A 25,720-nucleotide genomic window follows, 5' to 3' on the forward strand; every position below is an offset into this window, starting at 1 on the left:
TGAGTGCTGAAATATTTTTTATTCCTGATGCTATTTGGAATTAAATTTTGTTGAAAGCAGCTACATCCATTGACTGTACATAATCTTCAAAAGCAGTGATCTTCTCTTCCAACATATCAGTTCCAACTTTGTCATCTTCAACTACACATTGAATTTGAAGTTTCTTGATTCCATAACCAACAGGAACTAGTTTGGCTAGAAAGAAAAAAAAGTAACTATGAAAACTGATTTTCTAGAGTTTGCATTTTTATAATATGTAACCTGGGGTTACAAGAACATGGCCCAAACAGCCCCAGCCCTTGCTTCCGTCTGTGAGTATGTAAGCAGAATAGGAATCAGGGGCCTGACACACATCTGGAGTATAACAGCAGGGAAGTAAAACAATGAAAAGAACCTCAGGTGAAGGAACGTGCTCTCTTAGACAAGTGGTTCTCAAGCTTGGGTCCCCAGATGTTCTTGGACTGCAACTCCCAGAAATCCTGGCCAGCACAGCAAGTGGTGGAGACTTCCTGGAACTGCAGTCCAAGAACATCTGGGGACTCCAGTTTGACAACTACTGTCCTAGACTCTCTATGATTATGTGTTAGTTAGGCATCCTTCAGTCTCGAAAGACTATGGTGACGTGCTCTGTATGGAGGACTTGGAACAGTGTCTAGTGTGGCTGAGGAGGCCAATTCGAGAGTGACAATCTCTTCCACACTGAAGACAAATCCAATCTGTCCCCTGTCCAGCTCCCTGGTTTTGCTGCTTTTGTGACTTCCTCTTTGCCTCGGCCTGCTGGACAAGGGTCTCTTCAAATTGGGAGAGGCCGTGATGCACTGCCTGCCTCCAGGCTGAACGGTCAGATGTCAGGGTTTCCCATCTGTTGAGGTCTATTCCTAAGGCCTTCAGATCCCGTTTGCAAATATCCTTGTATCACAGCTGTGGTCTCCCTCTGGGGCGATTTCCCTGCACTAATTCTCCATACAGGAGATCCTTTGGAATCCGACCATCAGCCATTCTCACAACGTGCCCAACCCAACGTAGATGTCGCTGTTTCAGTAATGTATACATGCTGAATATTCCAGCTCGTTCTAGGACTACTCTGTTTGGAACTTTGTCCTGCCAGGTGATGCCAAAAATCCGTTGGAGGTAACGCATATGGAAGGTTCAGCTTCCTCTCCTGCCGTGCACGAAGGGTCCAGGACTCACTGCAGTACAGGAGTGTGCTCAGGACACAGGCTCTATAGAGCTGGATCTTGGTATGTGTCGTCAGCTTCTTATTGAGCCATACTCTCTTTGTGAGTCTAGAGAACATGGTAGCTGCTTTGCCAATGCATTTATCCAGCTCGACATCCAGGGACAGGGTGTCAGAGATGGTTGAGCCAAGGTACACAAAGTCATGAACAACCTCCAATTCTTGTGTGGAGATGGTAATAGAAGGAGGTGAGTCCACGCCCTGGCCCATGACTTGTGTTTTCTTCAGGCTGATTGTTAGTCCAAAGTCTTGGCAGGCCTTGCTTGGCAGGCCTATCCATCAAGTCTTGGAAGTAAAGTATCAGAAGACTGTTTTTTTGTTTTTAAATCTTCCCTCACAAGAGCATCTCTTCACGGCTGTGATCCTACAAGGGCAGTTATTCCCACACCCAAATATATATTTGAGAAGAAAGGCTTTTTAAGATCACCAGAGGTCTTTGCTATCTGAACTGGACATACATACGTAAACCAAATAAAAACTTTGATTTAAGAACGATTTGTCTATGTAGAGTGCCAACTCAGCCACAAAACGATGATCTTTCCACGACCAGTCAACTACTTACAAGATCCCCAAACCAGGCCATCAGCCTGAATGCTTCTGACACACTCCTCCAGTTTGGCCATATCTGTCTCATCATCCCATGGTTTCACGTCCAATAAAAGGGATGATTTGGCAACAATTGCTGGCTCTAAAGAAACCAAAGAACAGATTCTAATTAGAAACTACAAAACAATCTCTTTCAACTGAAAGCATAAAGTCACTATAGAGGTGTTGTGGCAAATTTTCTAGGGAAAACATCCAGGCAAGAATTACATTACTTCTTGCCTTTGTTGGTAGTAGAGGACACCAAATATTTAAGTACTTCTGAATTGTAAACTAATTTTAAGTTATCCACCTAATCAGAATACTGCAAGAAGGTACACTGCAAGATCTTATGTCCGTTACACGGCAGTTGTCTTCTCTTGTTTGAGAAAAGAAGCACCATACAGTGTAACTGCTGATCTTCCACAGTGGGAATACTGCAACTGCTACAGTACAGAGCAGTTTCAGGCCAGTAGCTGTGGAACCCTGCATCATCTATGATTAGGGGTCAGTATTGCACCAGCATGAGCAAAGTACAGAATTAACTTAAGGTAAAGGTTCCCCTTGACAATGTTTGTCCAGTCATGTTCGACTCTAGGGGGCGGTGTTCATCCCCATTTCCAAGCCATAGAGCCAGCGTTTGTCCGAAGACAATCTTCCGTGGTCACATGGCCAGTGCGACTTAGACACGGAACGCTGTTACCTTCCCACCGAGGTGGTCCCTATTTATCTACTCGCATTTGCATGCTTTCGAACCGCTAGGTTGGCGGGAGCTGGGACAAGCGACGGGCGCTCACTCTGTCGCGTGGATTCAATCTTACGACTGCTTGGTCTTCTGACCCTGCAGCACAGGCTTCTGCGGTTTAGCCCGCAGCGCCACCATGTCCCTCTACAGAATTAACTTAGATGCAGTATATTCAACTGCTTCCATACCACTATCTGTAGATAATACTGGTTATAAATCTGAATTTAGCTTCATGTTCACAAAAACATTTTTATAACCAGAAACCCATTTTAAGCTACATTACATTAGTAATATTTTGTACAGCACAACTGATCATGGCAAATCTCATTCATATTGGCAGATTTTTTTCCAGCCAAATAATAATTCAACCGCCAAAAAAAACAAAAACAAACCAAAAACAACCCGCCAAAGAGCTGATTAACATACTTTTGGCTTTCTTGGATTCATATTGAGCAAGCCGCTCTTCCCTTAATCGTTTTGCTTCTTCGCTTTCCTGTAGAAATAGAAGATCACATCAAAACAACACAAAGTAACTGTTTTCATAAAATGATCAAGCAACACCGGATCATTCAGGGAAAACAAATCATCATGATTTCAGCCGAAAGATGGTGATTTGGTTTTGTTCATCATGTCACCGGTTAAATGTTTGAACAATGATCAACCTGCTCATGAAACCTGTCTCTACAGATAATTAAAATTCACTACACACAAAGGAGAAGACATCTTATTCCACTACCCAATTAAACTAACTTCTATTTGCATAATCCTTGCAGCTGAAAATTAACAGGAAACAGATCTGGGTACCTCCTCTTCATCGGAGCCAAAGAGATCAATGTCATCATCATCTTTACTATCTCCACCTGCTCCTGTTGTGTCTTCAACATCTGCAGGGCCGTATTTTCCCAAAGCCTTCTTCACTCCAGGCAAGCTAAAGCAGCAGACAGCACTTCATTATTTATATTGCCTTCATGCTAATTACACAGACACCAGAATTAAATTGCAAAAATGCTGCCCAGCTTTGCCCCCCAATCAACAAAATTGCTACTTAACTATGCTGACATTTGAAAGGGAAAGTACAAAGGCACCTGCTGTCCGGCAGGCTACTCAGTAGCTCTTATAGATAAGAAACATTGCAGACCAAGGTCTACATCTGCAGTAGAACAAGGTGGAAATAAGGTTTAGAATGGAAGGCATCACTTCAGACTCCAAGCAAGAGGTGTTATTATGTACTTCTCCATCACTTCTGACGATCTCTTATAACTAAATGACCACAAGGAGCAATCAAAAAGTAGATTTGCCCACCAGCAGCCTGAAGTGATGCAGATATTCCACCACTCGTCATGTGGAAGACCAGGACTAAAACAAAACATGTATCTCTATTTAGCGTCTCCTTTCATTTCCTTATTCTGGAGCTATTATCTCAGAGTAATCATAGATCTTTGGCTTGAAACTGGGTATGCATCTGCCCGGACAAACTATAGATTTTCTTTATGTTTAGTCATTATTATTGTATCTCTCTTCAATTTAAAAGCTCAAAGAGATATACACACGTTCCTGTTTTACCAGTCCCATTTTATTCTTAGAACAACCCTGGAATGGATTAACCATTTTGTTGCAGGCTCAGAGTTTCCTCATACTTTTTTTTTTTTAAATCTAGTTTTACATTCAAACGAGGGAGGTCTAAAATACTTTGGAAGTGTAGGAAGAGCTCCACCTAGTGCCTGGAAGTACAGACTAGACTAGAATATATACTGCTGATTCATGATAAACCATTGAATTATTATTGAATAATAGAAATTTAGAGCACCAAGTTGAATCTTTGATAATGTTCATAAATAATAATCCAGAATAAAAAACAGAATCAGTCAATACTCTTACCAGGCCACTAAAATACAGATAAAGAATGGGGGAGGGAAGCTTTTTGAACCCTTCAGAACTCAACAGGCTAGGCATTCTCAAATGAAAACAAGACATCATGCTTAGTGTTTGAGAAGACAAGGTGCGAGAGAGAGAAATGTTGTCCCCCATTTTTATCACAAGGCTTGTACAGAGCTACACTTGGGGATCAATGGTGGGGTAGAGAGAAGTACCTTATTTAAGAGTAATTTAAATTTTCAAGAATAGCATATCTCACAAGAAATAACATTAGAAATGAACCAACAACTTTCACAATTTTCCTCAATGGTACATGTAAGGTAAAGGTCCCCCTTGACAATTTTTGTCCAGTTGTGTTCGACTCTAGGGGGCGGTGCTCATCCCCGTTTCCAAGCCATAGAGCCAGCATTTTGTCTGAAGACAATCTTCCGTGGTCACATGGCCAGTGTGACTTAGACACGGAACGCTGTTACCTTCCCACCGAGGTGGTCCCTACTTATCTACTTGCATTTGCATGCTCTCGAACCGCTAGGTTGGCGGGAGCTGGGACAAGCGACGGGCGCTCACTCCGTCCCACCGAGGTGGTCCCTGCTTATCTACTTGCATTTGCATGCTTTCGAACCGCTAGGTTGGTGGGACCTGGGACAAGCGACGGGCGCTCACTCCGTCGTGTGGATTCGATCTTACGACTGCTTGGTCTTCTGACCCTGCATCACAGGCTTCTGTGGTTTAGCCCGCAGTGTCACCACGTCCCTGTCAATGGTACATGTATCATGTAACAATTACAGTACTACCTTGGATTACAAAATTAATCTGTCATCCGGGATGTTACGCAATGTGGAAATTATGTACAGCAGAACGTGGGTTGCCGTAGCAACAGGGGCGGCGCTAGAAACCTCCAGGCGCAATGCATCCTTTTCATACAGCTAACCCCCCCCATAAAAAACGGAAAACGAGGCATTATTTCTTGCGTATTTCAGTTCATAAACCAAAAATTATGTAAACCGAGTTGTACGTAAACTGAGATACGCCTGTAATAGACTTAAGGTGATATTAAATACATACATTATTTTCCCAAACACTAACAGAAATGAATTGGAGCATTACAAGGTAGTATCAGAAACTTGCAACAGACAGGATTTGGGACATACTGTATTTTGGAGATATCATACTCATGGGATACTTTTCAAACTGAAATACAGCTGTTCAATATTTAAAAAGTTAACCCAAAGTTGAGAATAAATAGTCATGTGCTGTAAAGTAGAACTCACAGCCAACTCTAATAGGATTTTCAAGAGAAGCAAGATATTCAAAGAGTGATCGTACTAGTTTCACACCCTCAGTGAGCTTTCATGACTGAGCAAGAATTCTAGACCAGGCCTCTTGAGTCCTAGCCCACCACTCTATCCATTGCACTATATTCAGTATTGAAGCACTACCCTAGTCATCATAAATAGTAAGGAAACCACACAGAGAATCTGATTTACTATGTTTTGAATAAGTACTCTTTTGGGTTTAGATTTATACATTCATACATATGAGATGAATGGAAAGCATATGTATATAATAGATTTAGGATGCTTCCTCAGGATGACAATTGGATAAATTAATTACAACTTTGAATTTGTCCAGTTTTGACTATTTTGCCTGTTTTTCACACACTTCTAATGAATTTCTTATGGAGCAACACATTTTTCCTCTCCACTTTATTGCTCCTGTTGCTGTACAGCTATTCTGGCTAGCAGACCTTTAAAAATTAAAGAAATCTTATGTTTCTAGGGTTCTTCTTTTGCCTGGAACAGAGACTACAATACCAACATGAAATTAATACAAAACAGATGCATCCAGCAAAGGTGTCCCACCTTGCCTTTTGTTTCTCATAAGACTTAATGTGGTTGTACCATCGCAGGGCATGGTACAGCTCTGAGGGAGGAGGAATGCCAACTGCTTCAAACACTGCAATGTCTGCCTGGGATGGGACATACCTGCAAAGAAACATATTTGCATCAAAATCTGTCTTATATAGCAAACTATGGTAATTATTACAAACTAAAGCAAATCATTCAAGCTTTCTTCCAAACAGAAACCGAACCATACAAAACCTGAGAATGCATGCTAATGGATACAGTACTACCTTGATTATGGATGTCAATGTACAAGTCTTTCCTGTTTTGTTTTAATTCTGAATGGTTCGTGCATACATCGCTATTAAAGATTACTTTCTCATTAATCGTCATGTTTAAAGCCCCAAGGGTATATGCGCCATAATTCTCCACTGCCTTCTACAGAAAAATGAAGGGAGCCATCATAATCACTCATTCATCCAATGGTGCTTCTGGAGCAGACTACGGAAAATTTGATGCTAGCTGCCTGAAATGCTCATTTACTATTGCATGAAAAACATCTGACATATTTATGAACTGTACTGTGGTGCTTCTTACATGAACCAAGAAAGACCATAATCATGGCTACTGAAAGTGCTTTCGCCAAGACTCATCAATGCTGCCACTAGACACATGGTGTCTGAATCATATATCTGCCATAACAGCTTCATGTGCAGAACCAAAATTAACCAATGTTGGTAGGGGAAAAAAACCTACACCTTTTTTTTCTTGCAAAATGTATAATCCACAGTGGGGTTCCAAGAGCTGAAGTCAGCATACAATTTAGACATACATACTTGGGTTGCTGCCTGGATAGCTCAGCAAGTTGGAATCAGGGTGGATTTGATTAAAATCGTGATATAAATTCAAACAGATTTCTTTGATAAAAAAAATTAATACTCCTTCTTTATTTACAGTAAATGAATTTGATTTTTTAAAAAATCATTGCTTTTTATCCAACCCAAATACTTGGCTGCAAAAGCAGGGTTTGAATCCCCACTGTGTCTCCTGTGGGTATAGCCAACCCGTGTATCCTAGAGCAAGTTGCAAGGTCCCAAAAGTGCCCCCAGAAGAAGGGAATGGTAAACAACTACTCAGTAGCCTCCCCTCATCCCAAATATGCTGTTCTGGAATGCTAATCTGATTAGTATCCCTATGGTTAAGCAATAACAGCCTTCTGATACATGAGAGCACTTGGTGGCTAGTGGCAAACCAGCTGTGTACGTGTTACTTTTGGTGCAAGCTCTCCCTCTCTCTAATATGCCCTCTGCTACACCAAGGTTAATTTTGAGAAGGGGCCCAACCTCTCCCATTCATCTGCATGTTTAGTTGCAGAGGTACAGGAACTGGATGAGGTTCATTAGTGCACCAGCTTGCTTAAGTGCAACCATGCTGCCTTTGTACATTTGCTACTTTGTTCTGTCTTCACGGTGATTATATATTGATACCTCTCAAACTTGATTTGGCAACAGGGGACACATACTTGAGAAAGGAAATAAAGGTTCAGAATGACCTACTGCTGAATAAGAAGGAAAGTTTCATGCAAGAAAGGAGGGAGAGTTACAATTTAAAAGTGCAAGTGGAGTCCATGCACTAAGCGCTGCCGTTGCTGCTCTTTGTGTTGGCAGCAGGTGCTACTAGGGAGAAAATAGCAGAAGCAACTTCAGGTTCACATCTAATTGTGAGGGATGCAGTTTTCTTACATACTAGGCGGAGTGGATTTGATTTATATCAAGGCAACTGAAATCATAATTCAAATCAGTAGTCAGTAAGACTCAATTTAAATCATGATTTTTAAATATAAACTCATTCTTGCTGCTAGTTATAATCTTTAATATTTGCAACCAGATGAAGATGTCACATTTAGAATAATAACCTGTCAGATTAGTAAAACCACATAAGAACAGATTTTAGTTTAATAGGTTAATCACTCATATTTGGAGAATTACTTAAATTGTTTTATTTAACTAAAACAGTAACATTATATAGCATACATATTCTTGTATTTGCTTAAACATCAGGACAAAGATTTGCAGGACAATGGAATTAATGTATTTTCCTGAACTTTGTTCATTTTATATAGTTTTTACTATGAAAAAGTGCATGTTATCTCAGCTTGGATAACTTGGATTGATTGAATTAGTTTACCAAAAATGTAAATACTGTATTGCATGAATATACAACTTCATAATACATAACTAAACTCTATTTCATGCTGAATAACCTTTGAACTACAATCTATCTTAAATAGAAAACTACCTTTAGATAGGTGTTTCCTCCAAAAGCATTTCATTAAAATACATTTCATTTAAAGAAGAAAAATCCATTTAAAAAAAACATTGATTTTAATCCATCCTGATAGGTCATTTCATTGTTAGGAATTTGATGCTTTTTTCCTTCCCTAAATGATTTTTCTGAAGGACTCAGTATCTGAACATCTTGCACATACACACAAATAGTTACATTTGTGTATTTAGGTGCTGAGCATTATCCTAAGTGAAAACACTAACCCTCTCTTCCCTTATATATCAAGGTTTTTAATGACCTTTTCCAAAACCCTGATGACCCAAAAGGGATTTCATCTGGGACTGGAAGCCAAAGCTTATGAGGAGAGATTGAAAGAACTGGGTATGTTTAGCCTTGAAGAAAGAAGACGGGGGGGGGGGGGGGGGAAGAGATACAGATACTTCAAATACTTGAAAGATTGTCCTGCAGAGGAAGGGCAAGACCTGTTCTCAATGATTCCAGAGTACAGGACGTGTAATAATGGGCTCAAGATACAGGAAGCCAGTTATTGGTTGACTATCCAGAAAAACGTCCTGTTAGAGCAGCACCGACAATAAAACTAACAGGAGGCATTCAAGAGAAAATGAGACGAATGTCAGATATACTTTGGATTCCTGCACTGAGTAGGGGGTTAAATTTGATGGCTTTAGAGGCCCCTTCTAGCTCCACAATTCTAGGACATGATGAAAGGCTTCCCCAGGACAAAAAGGGAACTCTGAACCTAAATGGGAGTGGGAAAATAGGACGCTTTCAATTCATTTAAATTGATTATTTCCAGTGCTAGATCTGATTTACACCAGGATAACTTCACACAATAGGATTCTGCCCAGTGAAAGGATGGGCATCCTCTCTCCCAGTCCCCCACCACCACCACGGTGCTAATTCAGACCCCCCCCTTTCCTGTCAATGAGCACAACAATGTAACAACCACCTCTGCGTAAAACCCCCCAAGTGCTTCCTTTAGAAGCGCTTCTCAATGAAAACGAGATCGCTGTGCCACAGCCCATAGGCAGGGGACGACCCCAAGCGGCCACACGGCGGAATGGTCAAAACTGTATTTTTAAGATTAAAAAGGTTCTGGGGAGGGCGAACTATGTGTGAATCATCTTTTTGTCCAATTCTTTTTCCTATGGGAGAAGCAGAGCGCTAATGGGGCTACAAAAGTGATATCGGGCCCTGTATGGCTCCCATACCCCGCAGATTCCTTAACCATGTAATAGGGTTAGGCTCAGACCCTTCCGATTCCTACTTCGAGGTCAGATAGAGACCCACTGCCCCCCCCAAGAGATTGCGATAAATGCCACGTTGATGCACCTGACTCCGAGATGGGGGCCGCGACCCTTGGCAAAAACAAAAATAAAGGACCGAATTGAGTAGGCACTGTATACCTCTCTCCCGTCTGCCCCAGTAAATGCTCCACAGATAAGACCCACAGTACAACAGGTAGGCTATTCGGAAGGCTCCATCCCGAGGCCCTGAGCAGGTTAGCCTCGGCCTACCCCACAGGGTTGTTGCGCGCCCCCCCCCGCCCCGTTTCAAGCACAGCGGCCTGGTTCGCGCACACAATGAAACGAAGAACTCGGTTGCCGCCCATGAACTCATGAGGCCCGGCCACGAAGCCTCTCCTCTCCCCGTTTGGAGAAAGGGCCGCAGAGCCCACGCTTCCCACACAAACCACGGCTTCACCTTCCGTTGTCGGAAGAGAAGGCACAAGATGGCCTTAGACGGGCCTGCAACACCACCCCCACCCCCTCGTTTTCTTAAGCCGTCCCAAGAAAGGCCTGCAACCAGGAGCCAAACCCACCCACCTCGGCCACGAAGGAACCACGGGCCACCCCGCTTAGGGTTCCTGGGCTGGCTCTCAGCGGCGCCTTTCCCTCTTTTTACGCCGATCGGAGCCCCCACGCGTGCTTTTAACGGGGGGCGCTGGTGGCCTCTCGCCCAAATCCCTCCACGTGACAAAAGCAGGCCCCTTCTCCTGGCGGCGAGGAGCAAGGCGGCGGCCCAGTTTCGCATCCCAAGCCTGCCGAGAGGAGGAGGGGAAGCCCGACCCCCCGCGACGACCCCCCCTCCCAGGGCCAAGGGTCCTAGAAGGCAACCGGGGAAGGCAAACGAGGAGGGGCGCGGCCTGCTCACCCCTCGATGTAGCTCTTATCCGCTAAGTAGGTGTTGAGGAGCTGGAGCCCCGTGGGAGATTTCAGGTCCCCAAAGCCCATGGCGGCGCCCGAGGGTCGGGTAAAAAAGGAAGCCGACTGAGACAAAACGTAGGCCTAGACCAACACGAGCGCCGCCCAAAAGAGACCGCGTGCTTGCCAATCAGGCCTTTATAACGCGGGCGAAGCACGCAACTCAAAATCCCTACGCAAAATGCAGGCTGACGTATCCTTCCGCCGTTCGGGCAAAAAGCTCTGTCGTCTGAAAATCTTCAGGCAGCAGACAAAGGGTTAAAAGTTGGTGGGTGTGAATCGTAACGGCAGAACGTGACTGTCGCGCTGACGTCAGTCGAGATTTCTTCTTGCTTTCTTTCCTGACCCCGGACGTGGCGTTGTGTTTCGTTCGGGGCCGTCGAGTCGAAGATTGCCGAGCGCTTTGCGGAAATTGCCGAAGGCGCCGCCATATTCCTGCCTCAGAGGGTAGTAGAGAGGAGGAGGAGGAGGAGGAGGAGGTGTTTTGGATCGCCAGGGCAGGCGTCCCCCCCGGCTGAGGACGAGGTAGTACGAGGGCTTGTGCGGTGGGCAGCGGCCTTGGCGGTGCTTCTCCCTCTCCGAAAGGGCAAAACGTTTAGAACGGGCCTGTGAGCCGAGGCTGGGTCTCTCCCGCTAACCTGTGCAATGTCCTTGAAGGGGTCGGTCGCCTCCTTCCGCACAGCAGCGTTTCTGTGGGTGGCGGTTGGGGGAGGAAGAGGAGGAGGAGGAGGAAGGCTTCGTTGTAGGGGGAAGAGACCGCCTTCTGCTCCCTGTTACTTGCATGAAGGGGCCCTTGTTCTGTGGCAGACACGGGCGTCTGGTGCCCCCGTTAAAGGCTCTTGTCAGTTTTTATTGTGAGAACAGTCAAAGGCCTTGTGAGGCCATCAGGGCGAGCAAGCCTTTCCCCTTCCCCAGTAATCTTTCGTGGACTGAAGCCCAGTTTATCAAATGACAGGGCAGTTGGCGCACCAATTTTATTTTATTTATTTATTTATTTGGTGGCAGCCTCCACTTGGCTGGGCCCCTCGGGTGCAGAAGGCCTTGTGTGTTCTCTGTTGCAGGAGAGAGAGAGAGCTGCACATAACCTAGGGGTAAAAATAAGGGTAGGCAGTGGAGTTAGGAGACTTCAGTATGGGGGAGGTTTTCAGAGCACAAATGGAGGTAGGTTTCTGTCACACACTGCATGAGCATACCCAGGTGGTAAGCCGGTATCAACCACAATAGCATAGGTGTGTGATATCGCCTTACCATCTTGGAGTGCTCAGTTAGAAACCTAGTGGATAAGGTGCTTCTGTAGACATTTTGTTTCTTTCTGAGCTAGCAGAAGTAATTAATGGAAAAGTTACTGGCAGTAACATTCTTGTTATACTGTAATTTAACTATATCTGTGCATTCAAGTAAGACCCTTGTTGTGGTTAAGCCATGCTGCATACCAGTGTGTAAAGGGATACTTAGGATGCTACAAGGTGCCTGTGAAAAGAATACCCAGTGGTTTTCCCCATGACAGAATCTATTCATTGTGTGAACGATTTCAAAAATCCCATCACTACAGGTTTGATAAAGATGCTCAGCACAAATGATTGGACTTCCCAGCCATATTGTGTTTGGTTTAACATTTTGTTTAAGAAGTTGTAGCAGTTCTTCTAATAAACAAAGCAATACATTTGCATAAGGTGCTAGAGTTTGGAAAAGTGCAACAAAAACAGAATTTCTGTTTGTGCCCTGTGCTAGAAATAGATGAATAACTGGATTTTATGTTCTGTGTGTTGGCTAGGAACTGACTTATAGCATCCCCAATAGGGCTTTCAAGGTAAGAGAGATATCTAAGGAGTACATTTTCTGGTTCCACTCCCCCAATGAGTTTCTGAGGAAGTACAAAAAGAATTTGCAGTATGAGGTGGGGGAAATTGTTATAGTAATAGCATTAGGAGTAAATATTCTTGGAGGAAAATGAAATAAATGTTACTTTGAGGAAACAGCAATTAAATGCCAATGGAGATGTGAGTGGCTGAGAAGTATTAACACAATTAGAAAGCTGTCTGAGATGTAATCATGTGAAAATTGTCGTTATTCTCTTCTCGGAAGCAGTTTGGGCATTCCAGTGTGATGGCTCAACAGGCATATTGCACATATCTGATTAAGGGATGAGACAGTATGGAAAAATATGGATATTTATTTATTTACAGTGGTGCCTCGCATTATGATGTTAATTCGTTCCAGCGAAATCGCTGTACAACGAAAACGTCGTAATGTGAAAATAAAAAAGCGCATTGAAACGCATTAAAACTTGGTTAATGCATTCCATTAACAGTGGGGAGCTATTTTATTTACCCGGCAGCCATTTTGAAACCGCCGATCAGCTGTTTTAAGATCGTCGTTTTGCGAAGAATCTGTTCCCAAAGCAGGGAACCGATCATCACAAAGCGAAAAAAGCCTATTCAGACCATCGTTTTGCCATCGCAATTGTGATCGCAAAAAGATCGTCGTAATGCGGTTTCATCGTAATGCGGGGCAATCGTAAAGTGAGGCACGACTGTATTTATTTATTTGATTTATACCCTGCCCATCTAGACCAATGGTCTACTCTGGGCAGCATTACAAAAAGAAAAAACAATAGCATCAATAAACATAATTTATAGTACAATGCTTTTTGCATGTTTTAAGTTCACATTTTCAGCCTAAGAGGAATGACTCTTTTCTGCATTTCCCCTCTTTTTTCATTCTGAATGATGTGAAAGCAGCAGTGTGTACAAGTGATACTCCTGGGTCTTCATAATTGTCATGACAAGGCACACCGAAGTGTTTAATTTCATGTCCTTCAGTTCTGCATCAGTTTGTGTTAGTGCTACCCTGTTTCCCTGAAAATAAGCCCTTGTATGATTTTTCAGGATGCTTGTAATATAAGCTCTAGTTAAGTGAAAGCCTGCCCTCCACCATTGTACAGCAACCAGAAGACGACATGACTGTATTTGAATAAATGTAATTGTTGTACATGAAAAAAAAATCCCCTGAAAATAAGCCCTACTGCTTTTTTTGGAGCAAAAATTAATATAAGACCCTGTCTTATTTTTGGGGAAACACGGTAGACATTAGTACTTTTTGTTCTGGTAGCCAGTGCAAGATAGAAAGTAGTATGTGCATTTGTTACTTGGAGACGGCACTCAAAACTTAACGTATTTTTCTGTTTATAAGACACCCCCCCTTTCTAACCTCCAAATTAGAACATTTGCACAATTGCACCCCTTTCATGGCTGCTTCAGGATCTAGGGGGTGTGAGCATGCCGCCGTTTCATGGCTGCTTTACCCTGTGGCTTTGCAAAAGGCAGGGAAAGCGGTTGCCTTCCGTGTATAAAACGACCCTCTATTTTTTGTCTAATTATTTAAGTAAAAAGTGTCATTCTATACACGGAAAAATACGCTAGTAAATTTTGGACCTCAGATTCACAAGATCATCTTCTGCTTCAGGGCTGAATGAATTTAACAATGATCTATAAAGTGCGGGCATTTCTGTATGTGTGTGTTTTCAGTTTTCAGTGTAGAGTATGTAAAACCTTTGAGTTCACAAAATAAAATTGGATATTTTTTAATAAAGTAAAGCAGTCACTTAATATTTTGTGATTTAAATATGCTCAGCATAAAAAATACATTGTAAACCTTTATTGGACTTTAGTGCTTGTCAACTTAGAAAGCTGTTTGACTCTCATTTTAGAACTTAATGCTAACATTTATTTCCAGCACCATGTTGCGACTCCCTGCTGTCTACAAGACCTTGGCTGGTGTCAGTCAAACTACTAAAGCATGTGGTGAGTAGCTTTTTTATCTAGACCCCTTATATTATAAATTATTGCCTGATTTTTTAATGCAATTTTCATTACTGTGTTAATGATTAATGGATACTGCATGAAGAACCTTGAGGCAGATCATGGGAGGTCTGTAGTTGTCTACATGTTTAAAATGTTGAGAAGCGGCACAGTGTGAATTGTCAAGTCAGGACTTTTGAAGTGGGCTTCAAAGAAAAACAAATTCCAGTAATGAATTATGTTGCCAAAATGTGGTGGAAGTAATTTTGGTGCTTATTTATAAGGCTAAACTGAAATCTTCATAATGGTCTGTCAAAAGGTTCGAAGGGAGTTTTAGGCAGTTCACTGATATTAGCAGGAATGAGAGGAGTCTGAGCTTCCAAAACAGAATGATTTTTATTGGCTTGCAACAAGGGAGTGTCAACTATAACTTCTGTAGGCACTAAAGAGTCTCAATCATACAACTTTCTCTCAACATGTCCAAATGAATTAACATTTTTCAAAACTGGGGAGCTGGTCCAAATCATTCCTTGTCTGTGGGCTTCCGAAGAGGGGCCATTCTCACGGCACATATGGTTCCACAGCAGGGGTGACGAGCCCAATCCCCCTCGGCTGGAAGCTTGTTGAACGTATCGGGACGTACCACCTTCCTCCAAAGACCGTGTCCGTGTGGGAACTCCACCACCGTCCATTCTGTTGTCTCTTGGATGGTGATTCCTCCATGTTTTGGTGTAGGGTCCGGGAGCAGTCCTCCAACAGGTGCTTTATCTCTTTAGCCTTGAACTCCTCTTTTGAGTTTCTTTTAACGTGTATCTACTTGAAAATCCCGCGCACTCGCTCCTTCCTTTATACCCTCTTCCCACACGTCAATCCATTGCTCCTCCCCCTTATTCTTTCCCTCCTCCAACAAACAAACCTACGTCTTAACCTTTTCAAGTTTGCTTCCTTCCCCTACTTCATCTTTCTTTTTTACCTCTCTTTTTGTATTCGTTTCCCCTAGAGGAGACAGCACACTTGCTGCCTCCTGACCTTCACATGGTTATATTTCAAACCAAAAAGAAAATCAATTTACTTGGACTTGCATTAATTCTAATAATGAAGTCTGCCATGTTTTGTTCTAGTCATTTCTATGAAAATGGTTTGTAAGACAAATACAAGACATGTTGAAATTCTATTGTGCAGCTCTGCGTGGCTAATGGTGATGACATGAGCAGTAGTGTCAAGTTGCTGCTGATTAAAGGCTTCCTTTTATTATTTTGGGATGTACATGACTTGTTCACATTATGTATGAGTTGCATGCACCCTGAAATTGCCTTTAATCATTGATGTTTTGCCACAGATGTTGACATCTTCCCTGTTGTGTACGTAGAAGTGCTCAATAGGATTTTGGCCACAGAGCTGAACCAGTGTTTCTGTTCTGCCAACCAAAATGTGCCTTAGTGGAGTTCAGCCTAGCATATACCTGCTGATTCTCCTTACCTTTTTCAGACTCCAAAAATACCTCTTCTACTGCTCTGGAGGACCTCCCAGCCCTGTGGAACAGTCACAGGGCAAGAGGGGTTTTGGCGAAAATTGCTTCTTCCCCTTTGTTGTCTGTGGATAAGCTCTGCTATCAGATACTGATGGGAGGAGCTTTTCCATCTTCAAGAGGCTTTTGTTGGACTCATTCTGTAATGATATTTGTGATAGTAATTTCTTTTAAGATACTCAAAAAGGAAAAACCTAAAAACAATGCTGAAGTGTCATGTATATGTATAAAATAATAGATTTCACATCAGTGCTCTGGAGAAGCCTGTAGTTTGAGGCTGTATTCTCTGTTGATTTCCTCTTTACTATCCATAGTATTAACACAGTTAACAAATAATCATATGCCAAAATATGGAAAAGATCCTTTTTTCTCTTTCTTTCACCTTTAACTTGATAGTTTAAATAAATAAATAAAATATTTCACTTGACAGTTACCAAGGTCGCAGGACACTAGTATCATATTGCAATTTCTCAACGTTGAATTCCAATTAGCTTTTTATTTTGGGAGACAATGTGAGTTTGGATTGTCAGTTTATCATATCAATATGCTGCTAAATAGTGGCTGTAAAATAAAAAAAATTAATATGACTTTGTGGACCAAATAATTTTCCATATGTCATATTTTTGTTTTTCAGTACGCTCAACTGCTACAGCAGCCAGCAATCTGATTGAGGTTTTTGTTGATGGCCATCCTGTCCTGGTACCGCCAGGAACCACAGTACTTCAAGTAGGTGGAATTAATTTGGATTCTGTCACCATTTCTAGTACATTTCAAATGTTTGCAATAATTTATTTTGTACTGTTGGGAACATAAAATAGCTTTGTACCCCAGCATACTAGCCTGTCAGAACTGTTGAGATTATTTGCATTTTGTTGCAGATTTTTGTTTTATTGCACGTGCTATTTTTGTGGGATTTTCCTGCATAACTTGGAATAGATCTCCTGATGTTTGTTGTTGTTCTGCTTTATGACCTCTACCAAAGAAAGGAATCATGACAGCTTTTGCATCTCTTGCTGCATTACTGATGACTCAGAATACTGCGTTTGTACTACCTGGTCCATTGTTAACCTGCAGTGTCTAGGCCTTTCACATTATCATGGTTATGGGCCAGTCATGTAAAACTGTTACAGTAAAATTGCTCTTGAGAATGAAGGTGCAGAGGCTGCCGTTTGAAAAGTAGCAGGCACACTAAATATGAGAATTTTCTGAAATAGTCTGAGGCTGTATTTTCCTTAAACTCTGATGTTTGCTAAGTGAGCATTTACATTCACTGGAGTATGACATAATGCTAAAATGAGCCAAGAATTCAGTGGATATTACCACCTAAGCTACTGCATTGACCTACTTCATGTTTGGCTATACCATCTTGCAACGTTAGTGGCTCTGTTATTCCGTGATAACAGCGAGTAATAAGAAGTAACCTGACATGGCAGGGAGCACAGGCAAAGAAAGTTTGTGCAAATCATGTTCACATTTTAGGATTCCATGTATAATACCAATCTGAAAAACACATTTTGGTCTGTAAATTAGTTTCTTAATTTATATTCCATTAGTGTACAGATTGTCCAGTACCTTGTGTAAGTTTATTTTGGTAATCATTGCATTCATTTAAGCAGTTTGGTGTTTGGTTATCGCATACAAAAGGAAATATTAGATGTATTGAGAAAGAGACACATTACAACGCTTTGTTTTTAAAAGGGAAAACTGAGCACCTTTTCCCAGAACAATACTTCTGGAAAAATATTCTGGTCTGTATCTTGATACTTCTTCATTATTTTTATTTTTCTCTAGGCATGTGAGAAGGTTGGAATGCAGATCCCCCGCTTTTGTTATCATGACAGATTGTCTGTGGCTGGAAATTGTAGAATGTGTCTTGTGGAGATTGAAAAAGCCCCTAAGGTTATTAATTAATCTATCTTTGCCAATATTGTTTTGTTCTAGAATTATGTAGACATGTTAATTTTGCAGAATTCCTAATGATAAAATTGCTTGCATGCAAATAATAATGTTACCAGATTTACAGCTGGCAACTGTTTTTTTCACTTTACTCTAAATCAGGGGTGTCCAATCTTTCACCTTCCCTGGGCCACATTAGAAGATGAAAATTTGGTTTGGGCCACATGGGGGGGCAGCCCTAGACATCCTCCGCAGCCCCGCTCCAAGTGCGCTTACCAGCAGCTGCGATCTCAGACAGCAGAGGCTGCCAGCTTCGACTCTGGTGGCTTTATGGGGCCGGGAGGGGGTCCACCTATTGACAGGGACAGCGCAATGCAGTCACGCAGCTCCCCTCTCTCCTCCCCTCCTACTCCTTCCTTCCTTCCCTCTCTCCCCCCCACCGTTGTGATGTGCCCCTGCCACATTCCGGGCGCAAGCTCCGGCAGTGTAACTTGAAACTTTGGAATTTCTTTAAAAATAAAAAATTGCACTGGGACGCATTATGAGCCGACCTGGGCCGCATGCGGCCCTTGGGCCGCAGGTTGGACAAGCCTGCTCTAAATGTTCAATTTCCCTGCAATGTATTTGTAAAGCTTCATTACCCTTCCTTCCTTGGCACAGACCCACTCCAAAATTGTTCCCAATGGTAATTAAGTTTTTGAAAAAAACTTCAGTTGGCACCACTTGAAGTTTGTTTTGTAAAACAGTTAACTAATGCGAGTATGCATGTGGGGAAAGTGAAAAGGGAACACTGTGGGCTAGATGGTTAAGCCATGCATTCTACCATTATTCCTTGAGCCAGAAATTCCCCACTCCTGGTCTAAAGGTTTGAAGTGTTTGTACTAGAGATGAGGGTATTTGTATACAAATATGAATATCCCCGCTCAGGTGGAAATAATGAGGGTCTGGCCCCATAGGGCCGGACTGTCCACTCACAATTTTGCCACTGCCGCCAGCTCTGCGATGCCTTCCTATTGTGCCGTTGTCTGCAGTCGATTGCCCAGTCCTTGCAGGAGGCAGGATGACAAGCCTCTCTGTTAGGTCTGAGAGTGGCTAATCCACTGCGGAGAATAGTGCAATAGGAAGCCACTGCGGACCTGGAAGCAGCGGTGAAATCGTGAGTGGACAGTATTATTTTCTACATACACGTGACTGCACAATAATTTATCAATGACATAATTAGATAAGCTGCATTGTGCTCAGAGTAGATTTAGTTAAACATCATTTCCCTGCCATATTGAGAACATGCACACTTGCAGATTGATTTTTTTAATGTATGTCTTTAATGGATTTACAGCCAGTAGCTGCTTGCGCCATGCCAGTGATGAAGGGGTGGAACATTCTGACAAATTCTGAGAAGTCCAGGAAAGCAAGGTAAGCTGCAGCAGATTTTACAGAACTTGCAGTTGCAGGCTTACTTGTTAACCTTATAATGGTGACTTTTTAGATGTAGGCCTAATGTTTTAAAGTTTTCTGTTTAAAAGAAAACCCACCAAAATGTCTTTTAACAAACACACTTTCTGAAGAGTAGAGAATTTAATATAATTTTTTAAATTGAGCCTAGAGTGGTCATGTTACCAGATAGGTGGGATAAAAATAAACAAACAAACAAACAAACCAACTTCATGTTTCATCAGTTTAATTGTGCTTCTTACATGCTATGTGTCACATAACCATGTTTGTTACTTTTTAAATTATTATTTTTTGTTGATCTCCAATAGGGAAGGAGTAATGGAATTCTTGTTGGCAAATCATCCATTGGACTGTCCCATCTGTGATCAAGGAGGGGAATGTGACCTTCAGGTATAGAGTCTGGATTTTTTTTTAAAATGCTGTTTGGAGTGGAGGTATGCTGTTTGGTCATATATATGTGGATTTATGTTTGGTTAATTATCTTTAGGACCAATCAATGATGTTTGGCAGTGATAGGAGTAGATTCCTAGAAGGCAAACGTGCAGTTGAAGACAAGAACATTGGCCCGCTGGTGAAAACTATCATGACCCGGTGTATACAGTGCACTAGATGCATCAGGTAACTGATCTCCTGCCTAGTGCTCCAGCAGAACCAGGTGCACACTGTTGTTTTGTGATGAGAGTCTGTCAGTACTCACTTGCATAGAATGTGCACATGCATATGAATTCTGGGTGTCCTGTTGTGTGGGAGATAATTTTTACCTAAGCCAAAAAGGAAACCATAATGTGAAGAGAGCAAAATGCAGGTAAGTCAATATAGGTAGTTGGTGAGAGTCACATTAGGATACTTACTTATGGTCCTTGGCAAACAATGATGGAACATTAAAGTGATCAAAGAAGGCAGCCCTTCCCAGTTATCCTGACACTTGAATCCTTACAAGAGCATGTGAGATGCGATCAGCAACCACCATATATGGAACAGCAAGTTGTGCAGAAACTAGGAGTGTGACTACAATGCAGCTTACCTGTGCTTTGCACTGGAGTTGGCACAGTTAAATTTGATGTATTTTATGTCAGTTACATAATGTACAACTAATAATGAGTAAACCCAGTCTTTTTACATGTGCTGTAGTTGCTTTTGGTTTAGCCACCACAGGCTAGTATTGTGGGTGTTTGCATAGCAATTCGGCTTGTATCATTCCCCCCCGCCAGTTTCTGTCATGTGCGATTGCCTATATTGGTCCAAAGGGGCAGTGGCAGATGTGTTGCTTTGGTGAACGGTGGGGCATCCATTCATGGTGGGATTTTTTGTTTTTTGTTTTGCAAGTTGACATGTTACTGAATTGATGTATGTCTCTGCCCAATTTTTTATTTTTAAAAATTGGTTACTGGAATGCCAAAGGGGGTTTCATTTTAAAAGAAGCTTTTTTTAGTTGAGCCTATTTTTAGCCAACAAAATCCATTGTAACAGCCTTTACAATACATAACTGCTGCTTTAAAATCTTGGTACATATAATTATACAACACAAAATGTAGATTTGCATATGTATTTTTAAATGTGTTTGTTATGAAAGACCAGAATGTTGTATTTGCTTGGCATGGCATTCTAACCAATCCAAATGTGTCTGGAGTCAGCCAAGCAGCTATTATGAGGCATGTATCAAAAGTCTGCTACATTATGTGACTCAGATAAGGACATGTACAAATGTGTGACAGTGTTGAATATGTGACAGGGACTACACTATGTAATAGTGGTTGATAGGGCTGGCAAGGAATAAAGATGTAATTGACAGTTTGGTAGGGTAGTTAGGCTTACAAATGTAATAGTATGATGACAGAGTTAGTCATTTACTAGAGGGAAGTATGTCAAGAAATCAAGAATGTGTAAAACAAATGTCGAAGCACTATAAGTTATATTTTATAAAACGTTTTTAATGTTTTAACCAAAAGCACAAGGGATTATTTACTATCGTTTTGTGGGCACAAACATACATAAGGGAGAACATAAATTTTTTTCTGTACAAAGTGGGTTTTTATCAATACTCTCCAAGCTGCTGTGTGCAGACTCGCAAGTTTATTATTTATTATAGCCAAAAGTTAACATTAAGAAAATATTAAAAAACTTAAATATGAAAATTCATCTCTTTGATCACTCCCTTTCCTTTACCCTATCTTGTGAGTAGAGTGCTCTTCAGGTTGCTGACAAATTTTGAAAAACGGCACTCCGCTCTGCTAAGATTCCCCGCTCCTCATTTTCACATTAATCTCTGAGGTATGTAGTACATACTGTAGAGAAAAGTTCTTTCTCCTATCCACGGCAGCCTGGGGTCTACAAGAAAGGAAAGGCTCATTGGAGCCAAATGGATTTCCATTCCAAATTTTCCATATGTAGGTTGAATCTGAGGTGTTGATGTCTGATTTTGTTTTATTTTTGTTCCCATAAGCATTAGCATATATTAGTTGAGGCTTCTGTACAACCTTTTAAAACAACCTAATGTGGATAATATAGAGAGCCCGAAGGTAGTAAGGCCAGCTTACCTGATGCTGCTAATGTACCTGGTGACCAATGCTGAGAGACATTGTAGTGGATAGAATGACAGACTAGGCCTCAGGCGATCTATGTTCACATCTCTGCTTATCCATGGAAACTTACTTGGGGTTAGCACTGGAAACAGTTCCTCAAACAGAACATCTCACATACTCAAAAGCCCTACAAAGGGCTGATATAAGTTCAGGTGTCTTAATGGCACAAAACAAAAGAAAAGATCAGTGATATTTGTATCTCCATAGATGGTGCCAAGTCCAAAGAACACCTCCCTATGCATATGCGTAACTTGGACCTTTGTATAGCATGCAGTTCCATCTCAAAACTCATCACACACCTTCATCAAGATAATCAGGAGTGGCTATTTAGGCTACTCCTTGCCTATCCTGGATGAAGTGTCAGCTTGTTGTCTTCATCTGTCCCAAAACCTATGGAGCTGTAGTGTACTTACCTTTAATATATTGTAATAACCTTTTATTCATTAGCTACATTAGAGATATTTATAACCATGACCAAAGCTTCTAAGTCTTTCTTTTAGATTTTCTTGCATATGAGTTCTTTCTTTAAAGTTGGAAAGTATGGTATTCAGTATTTTGTCATGTTTTTATGTTTCTCTTGGCTAGGTTTGCAAGTGAGATTGCGGGAGTTGATGACCTAGGAACCACTGGGAGAGGAAATGAGATGCAAGTTGGTACTTACATTGAAAAAATGTTCATGTCTGAATTATCAGGCAATGTGATTGATATTTGCCCAGTAGGTGCGCTTACCTCAAAGCCATATGCTTTTACTGCTCGACCCTGGGAGACAAGGCATGTATCTTAATTGGTATTCACAGTGTCAAACTAAATACAACCTTTTAATATTTGTTAAATGTAAAGTTTCATTCAAATATGCTAACACTTTTTTCTTTGCCCTTGGCCTGAATTTTTCATTTTACTTGAACTTTGAAGATCACAATCCCAGTGAAACCAAGCTAACTCTTAAAGGATTTATAATGATTGGCAGTGCACTTTAGATTAGGAGAAACAGTATCTGTTAAACTGAATGAATTTGTCTACTGTATGTTCAGGACCATGTGTTACCTATGTCATGCTGGAGAACACAATCACTAACAGTGCTCTGATTTCCCAGATGAGCCGTTCTATAAATAAGAATGCTTATCACTTGAAGGTTTTATTAAAGGCTGCTACAGTGAAGGTAGAAGAATGATAGTAATGGAATTTATAGTAGTAGTCTATATAGTTGGTCTGTTGAATGATGGAAATAGCCAGTTGCTATTTTGAAGTATATGACGTGAAATTAGTACAGTACTGTGTGTAATCTCTAGCTTTCCCCAGCCTTGTACCTTCCAGAGTATCAGAACAACAACTGAAAACATGACAGGATTTGGTGAGGCATTGAAATTTGTTGTTCAGATATTTCCCCAAAGTGTGATTATTGGGCTTTGTGCTCTTTTCTTAGAAAGACAGAGTCCATTGATGTTCTTGATGCAGTAGGGAGCAACATTGTGGTGAGCACTCGAACTGGAGAAGTGATGAGGATTTTGCCAAGACTACATGAGGATATCAATGAAGAATGGATTTCTGACAAAACAAGGTATCACTGTATGTGATCTTTTTAGAACCAAATCTTTGTAGTATACAAAAATACAGCTGCAAGGCTCTTTAGTCCCTTGATGAGGATTTAAAATCTGTCTGAGAACCAATTTGTAAACTGGTGTTGGAAGTATTTTCTCTTTCAATTGTCAGAGCCAAACTTTTTACCATATTTCCTGTGATGATACTTTTATCTAAAATCTTTAGACTAAAAATTGAGGGTCGTCTTATACACGGACATAAGGGGGGAAGGGGTCAAAGTACTGCAGGATCACAGCCCTTTGATCCTGCAGTCCTTTGATCCTGCAGCCCTTAGATAGCTGCTTTACCCCTCCACTTCCTAAGCCCCTCCCTTTACCCCTCCACTTCCTAAGCCCTGCAGGGCTTAGGAAGTGGCGGGGAAAGCAGCTGTGAAGGGTGCAGGATCAAAGGGCTGCAGTCCTGCAGCCCTTTCATCGCTGCTTTCCACCTCCACTTCTGCAGCTCTTTGATCTGCTTTCGGAGGGCTTAGGAAGTGGAGGGGGAAAGCAGCAATCAAATTTTCTTATATGGGGTTGGAAAAGTGGGGGTCGTCTTATAACGTAAAAATACAGTACAGTGGTGCTTCGCATTACGATGTTAATTCGTTCCAGCGAAATCGCTGTAGAATGAAAACATCGTAAAGCGATTTTTAAAAGCCCATAGAAATGCATTAAACCCCAATTAATGCGTTCCTATGGGCTTGAAACTCACCATCCAACGAAGATCCTCCATAGCGTGGCCATTTTCGCTGCCCGTGCAGCAAGGCATCCATCCCAGAAAACAGCGGGCGGCCATTTTTTTACCCAGTGGCCATTTTGAAACCACCAATCAGCTGTGCGAAAATCTTCGTTTTGCAATAATCAGTTAGCAAAGCAGGTAACCGATCATCGCAAAGCGAAAAAACCCCATAGGAAACATTGTTTTGTGATCGCTTTTGCGATCGCAAAATCTTCGTCGTGATGCGATTCCTTCATTAAACGAAGTGCTCGTCTTGCGAGGCACCACTGTATTTTATTTTAAAGATCATTTATTACAACTAAGGTAAATTGGGGTATTATACAGAAAAATATGCACACAGCTGTTTTCTGTTGAAATCGTGGGAATTTAGCTATTTGTTGTGTGTTAATGTATTTTAACTGTGTAATTAGTACAGACGGAATAATTGTAGGGCTTCCACCCTTTTGTATGCCATTTAGTGTTAGTATTGGAATTCTGGGTGTAACTGAACTGAAAGCATCATTGTCATTGTAAATGGCAAAACAGAGCAATCTATAAATTAAAAGTATTGTATCTGGCTTGGTGCCAGTAGTTCACAGTTAATGAAGTAGCTATTTCAGTAATTGCTTGTACTGTATCATTAGCTTTGCCTTTACTCTCCAGATTTGCTTATGATGGTCTGAAACGGCAGCGTCTTATTGAACCAATGATAAAGAATGAAGAGGGGATGTTGACGTATGTGTCCTGGGAAGATGCCTTGAGCTGTGTGGCAGGAGTGGTAAGAATGTTTACTTCGAATGGACCTCTGTTGATGAAAACAAAGTAGTTTGACCCATTACTTTACAACTGATCCCCATGAGGAATGGAAACTTCTGGCATCATGATTTCTGGCCTCCACGTTGCCCCATAGATCCTGTAAATTTGCTTTGAGAGTGTGGGGAATTTCATGAGCAAATAAAAATGGAGGGAAGAGGAGAACAAAAAATTCACTGTTTGTTGAATCATAGGAAAAAAAATTGCCAGTAAGATTGCTCACTTACTAGTGGTCCTTAGTTTTATTGACTGCTGCTTCCAAGATGGAGTGCTTTTCAATATGATGGTTAGTTGCATCAAATATGTTGTTTTTCAGGAGTGATTCAAGCACATGTCTTGCGTAGTGAGTGATGAATTTTTTTTGGCTTCTTTTCGTATCTTGTGGAAGGTTAATGTTCTCCATAACTGATATTTTGGCTAGTGGCCGGTTGTGCATTTTTGTACACATAATTAACATTGTGCAAGTGTCCATGCTGTTTGGCAAGGTGTCTGTTGCATGACTGGTCGCACAACTGATTTTGCACTAGACACCTTGCCAAGTAGTACCCTCACTCTAGTGC

General features: G+C 41.6%; 2 protein-coding genes and 2 non-coding genes across 4 annotated transcripts in view; 1 reads left to right on the plus strand and 3 right to left on the minus strand.

Annotated features, from left to right (window-relative positions):
- EEF1B2 (eukaryotic translation elongation factor 1 beta 2) lies at nt 1-11,034 on the minus strand. Its single transcript, XM_020780753.3, has 6 exons — nt 10,745-11,034; nt 6,302-6,424; nt 3,369-3,492; nt 2,991-3,057; nt 1,800-1,925; nt 1-195 (listed from the first exon to the last, which is right to left on the minus strand). Exons 1-6 carry the CDS (start codon nt 10,822-10,824, stop codon nt 41-43), a joined length of 675 nt encoding a protein of 224 aa, XP_020636412.1. The 5' UTR covers nt 10,825-11,034; the 3' UTR covers nt 1-40.
- On the minus strand, nt 2,170-2,303 carry LOC140703631 (small nucleolar RNA SNORA41). The gene has a single exon (XR_012082933.1). It is a non-coding gene; the product is annotated as a small nucleolar RNA SNORA41 (small nucleolar RNA).
- On the minus strand, nt 3,126-3,202 carry LOC140703621 (small nucleolar RNA SNORD51). The gene has a single exon (XR_012082923.1). It is a non-coding gene; the product is annotated as a small nucleolar RNA SNORD51 (small nucleolar RNA).
- The window catches only part of NDUFS1 (NADH:ubiquinone oxidoreductase core subunit S1), a 27,724-nt gene continuing 13,022 nt past the window's right edge, over nt 11,019-25,720 (plus strand). Inside the window, exons 1-10 of the mRNA XM_078379611.1 lie at nt 11,019-11,319; nt 14,530-14,597; nt 16,757-16,848; nt 17,914-18,021; nt 19,355-19,431; nt 19,779-19,860; nt 19,958-20,088; nt 22,638-22,823; nt 23,476-23,610; nt 25,011-25,125. Coding sequence (XP_078235737.1) covers nt 14,534-14,597; nt 16,757-16,848; nt 17,914-18,021; nt 19,355-19,431; nt 19,779-19,860; nt 19,958-20,088; nt 22,638-22,823; nt 23,476-23,610; nt 25,011-25,125 — 990 coding nt within the window. The 5' untranslated portion in view covers nt 11,019-11,319; nt 14,530-14,533. The remainder of the gene's footprint in view (nt 11,320-14,529; nt 14,598-16,756; nt 16,849-17,913; nt 18,022-19,354; nt 19,432-19,778; nt 19,861-19,957; nt 20,089-22,637; nt 22,824-23,475; nt 23,611-25,010; nt 25,126-25,720) is intronic.

The sequence above is a fragment of the Pogona vitticeps genome, chromosome 1 (genome assembly GCF_051106095.1).
Source record: "Pogona vitticeps strain Pit_001003342236 chromosome 1, PviZW2.1, whole genome shotgun sequence".
In the NCBI taxonomy this organism is placed as follows: Eukaryota; Metazoa; Chordata; class Lepidosauria; order Squamata; family Agamidae; genus Pogona; species Pogona vitticeps.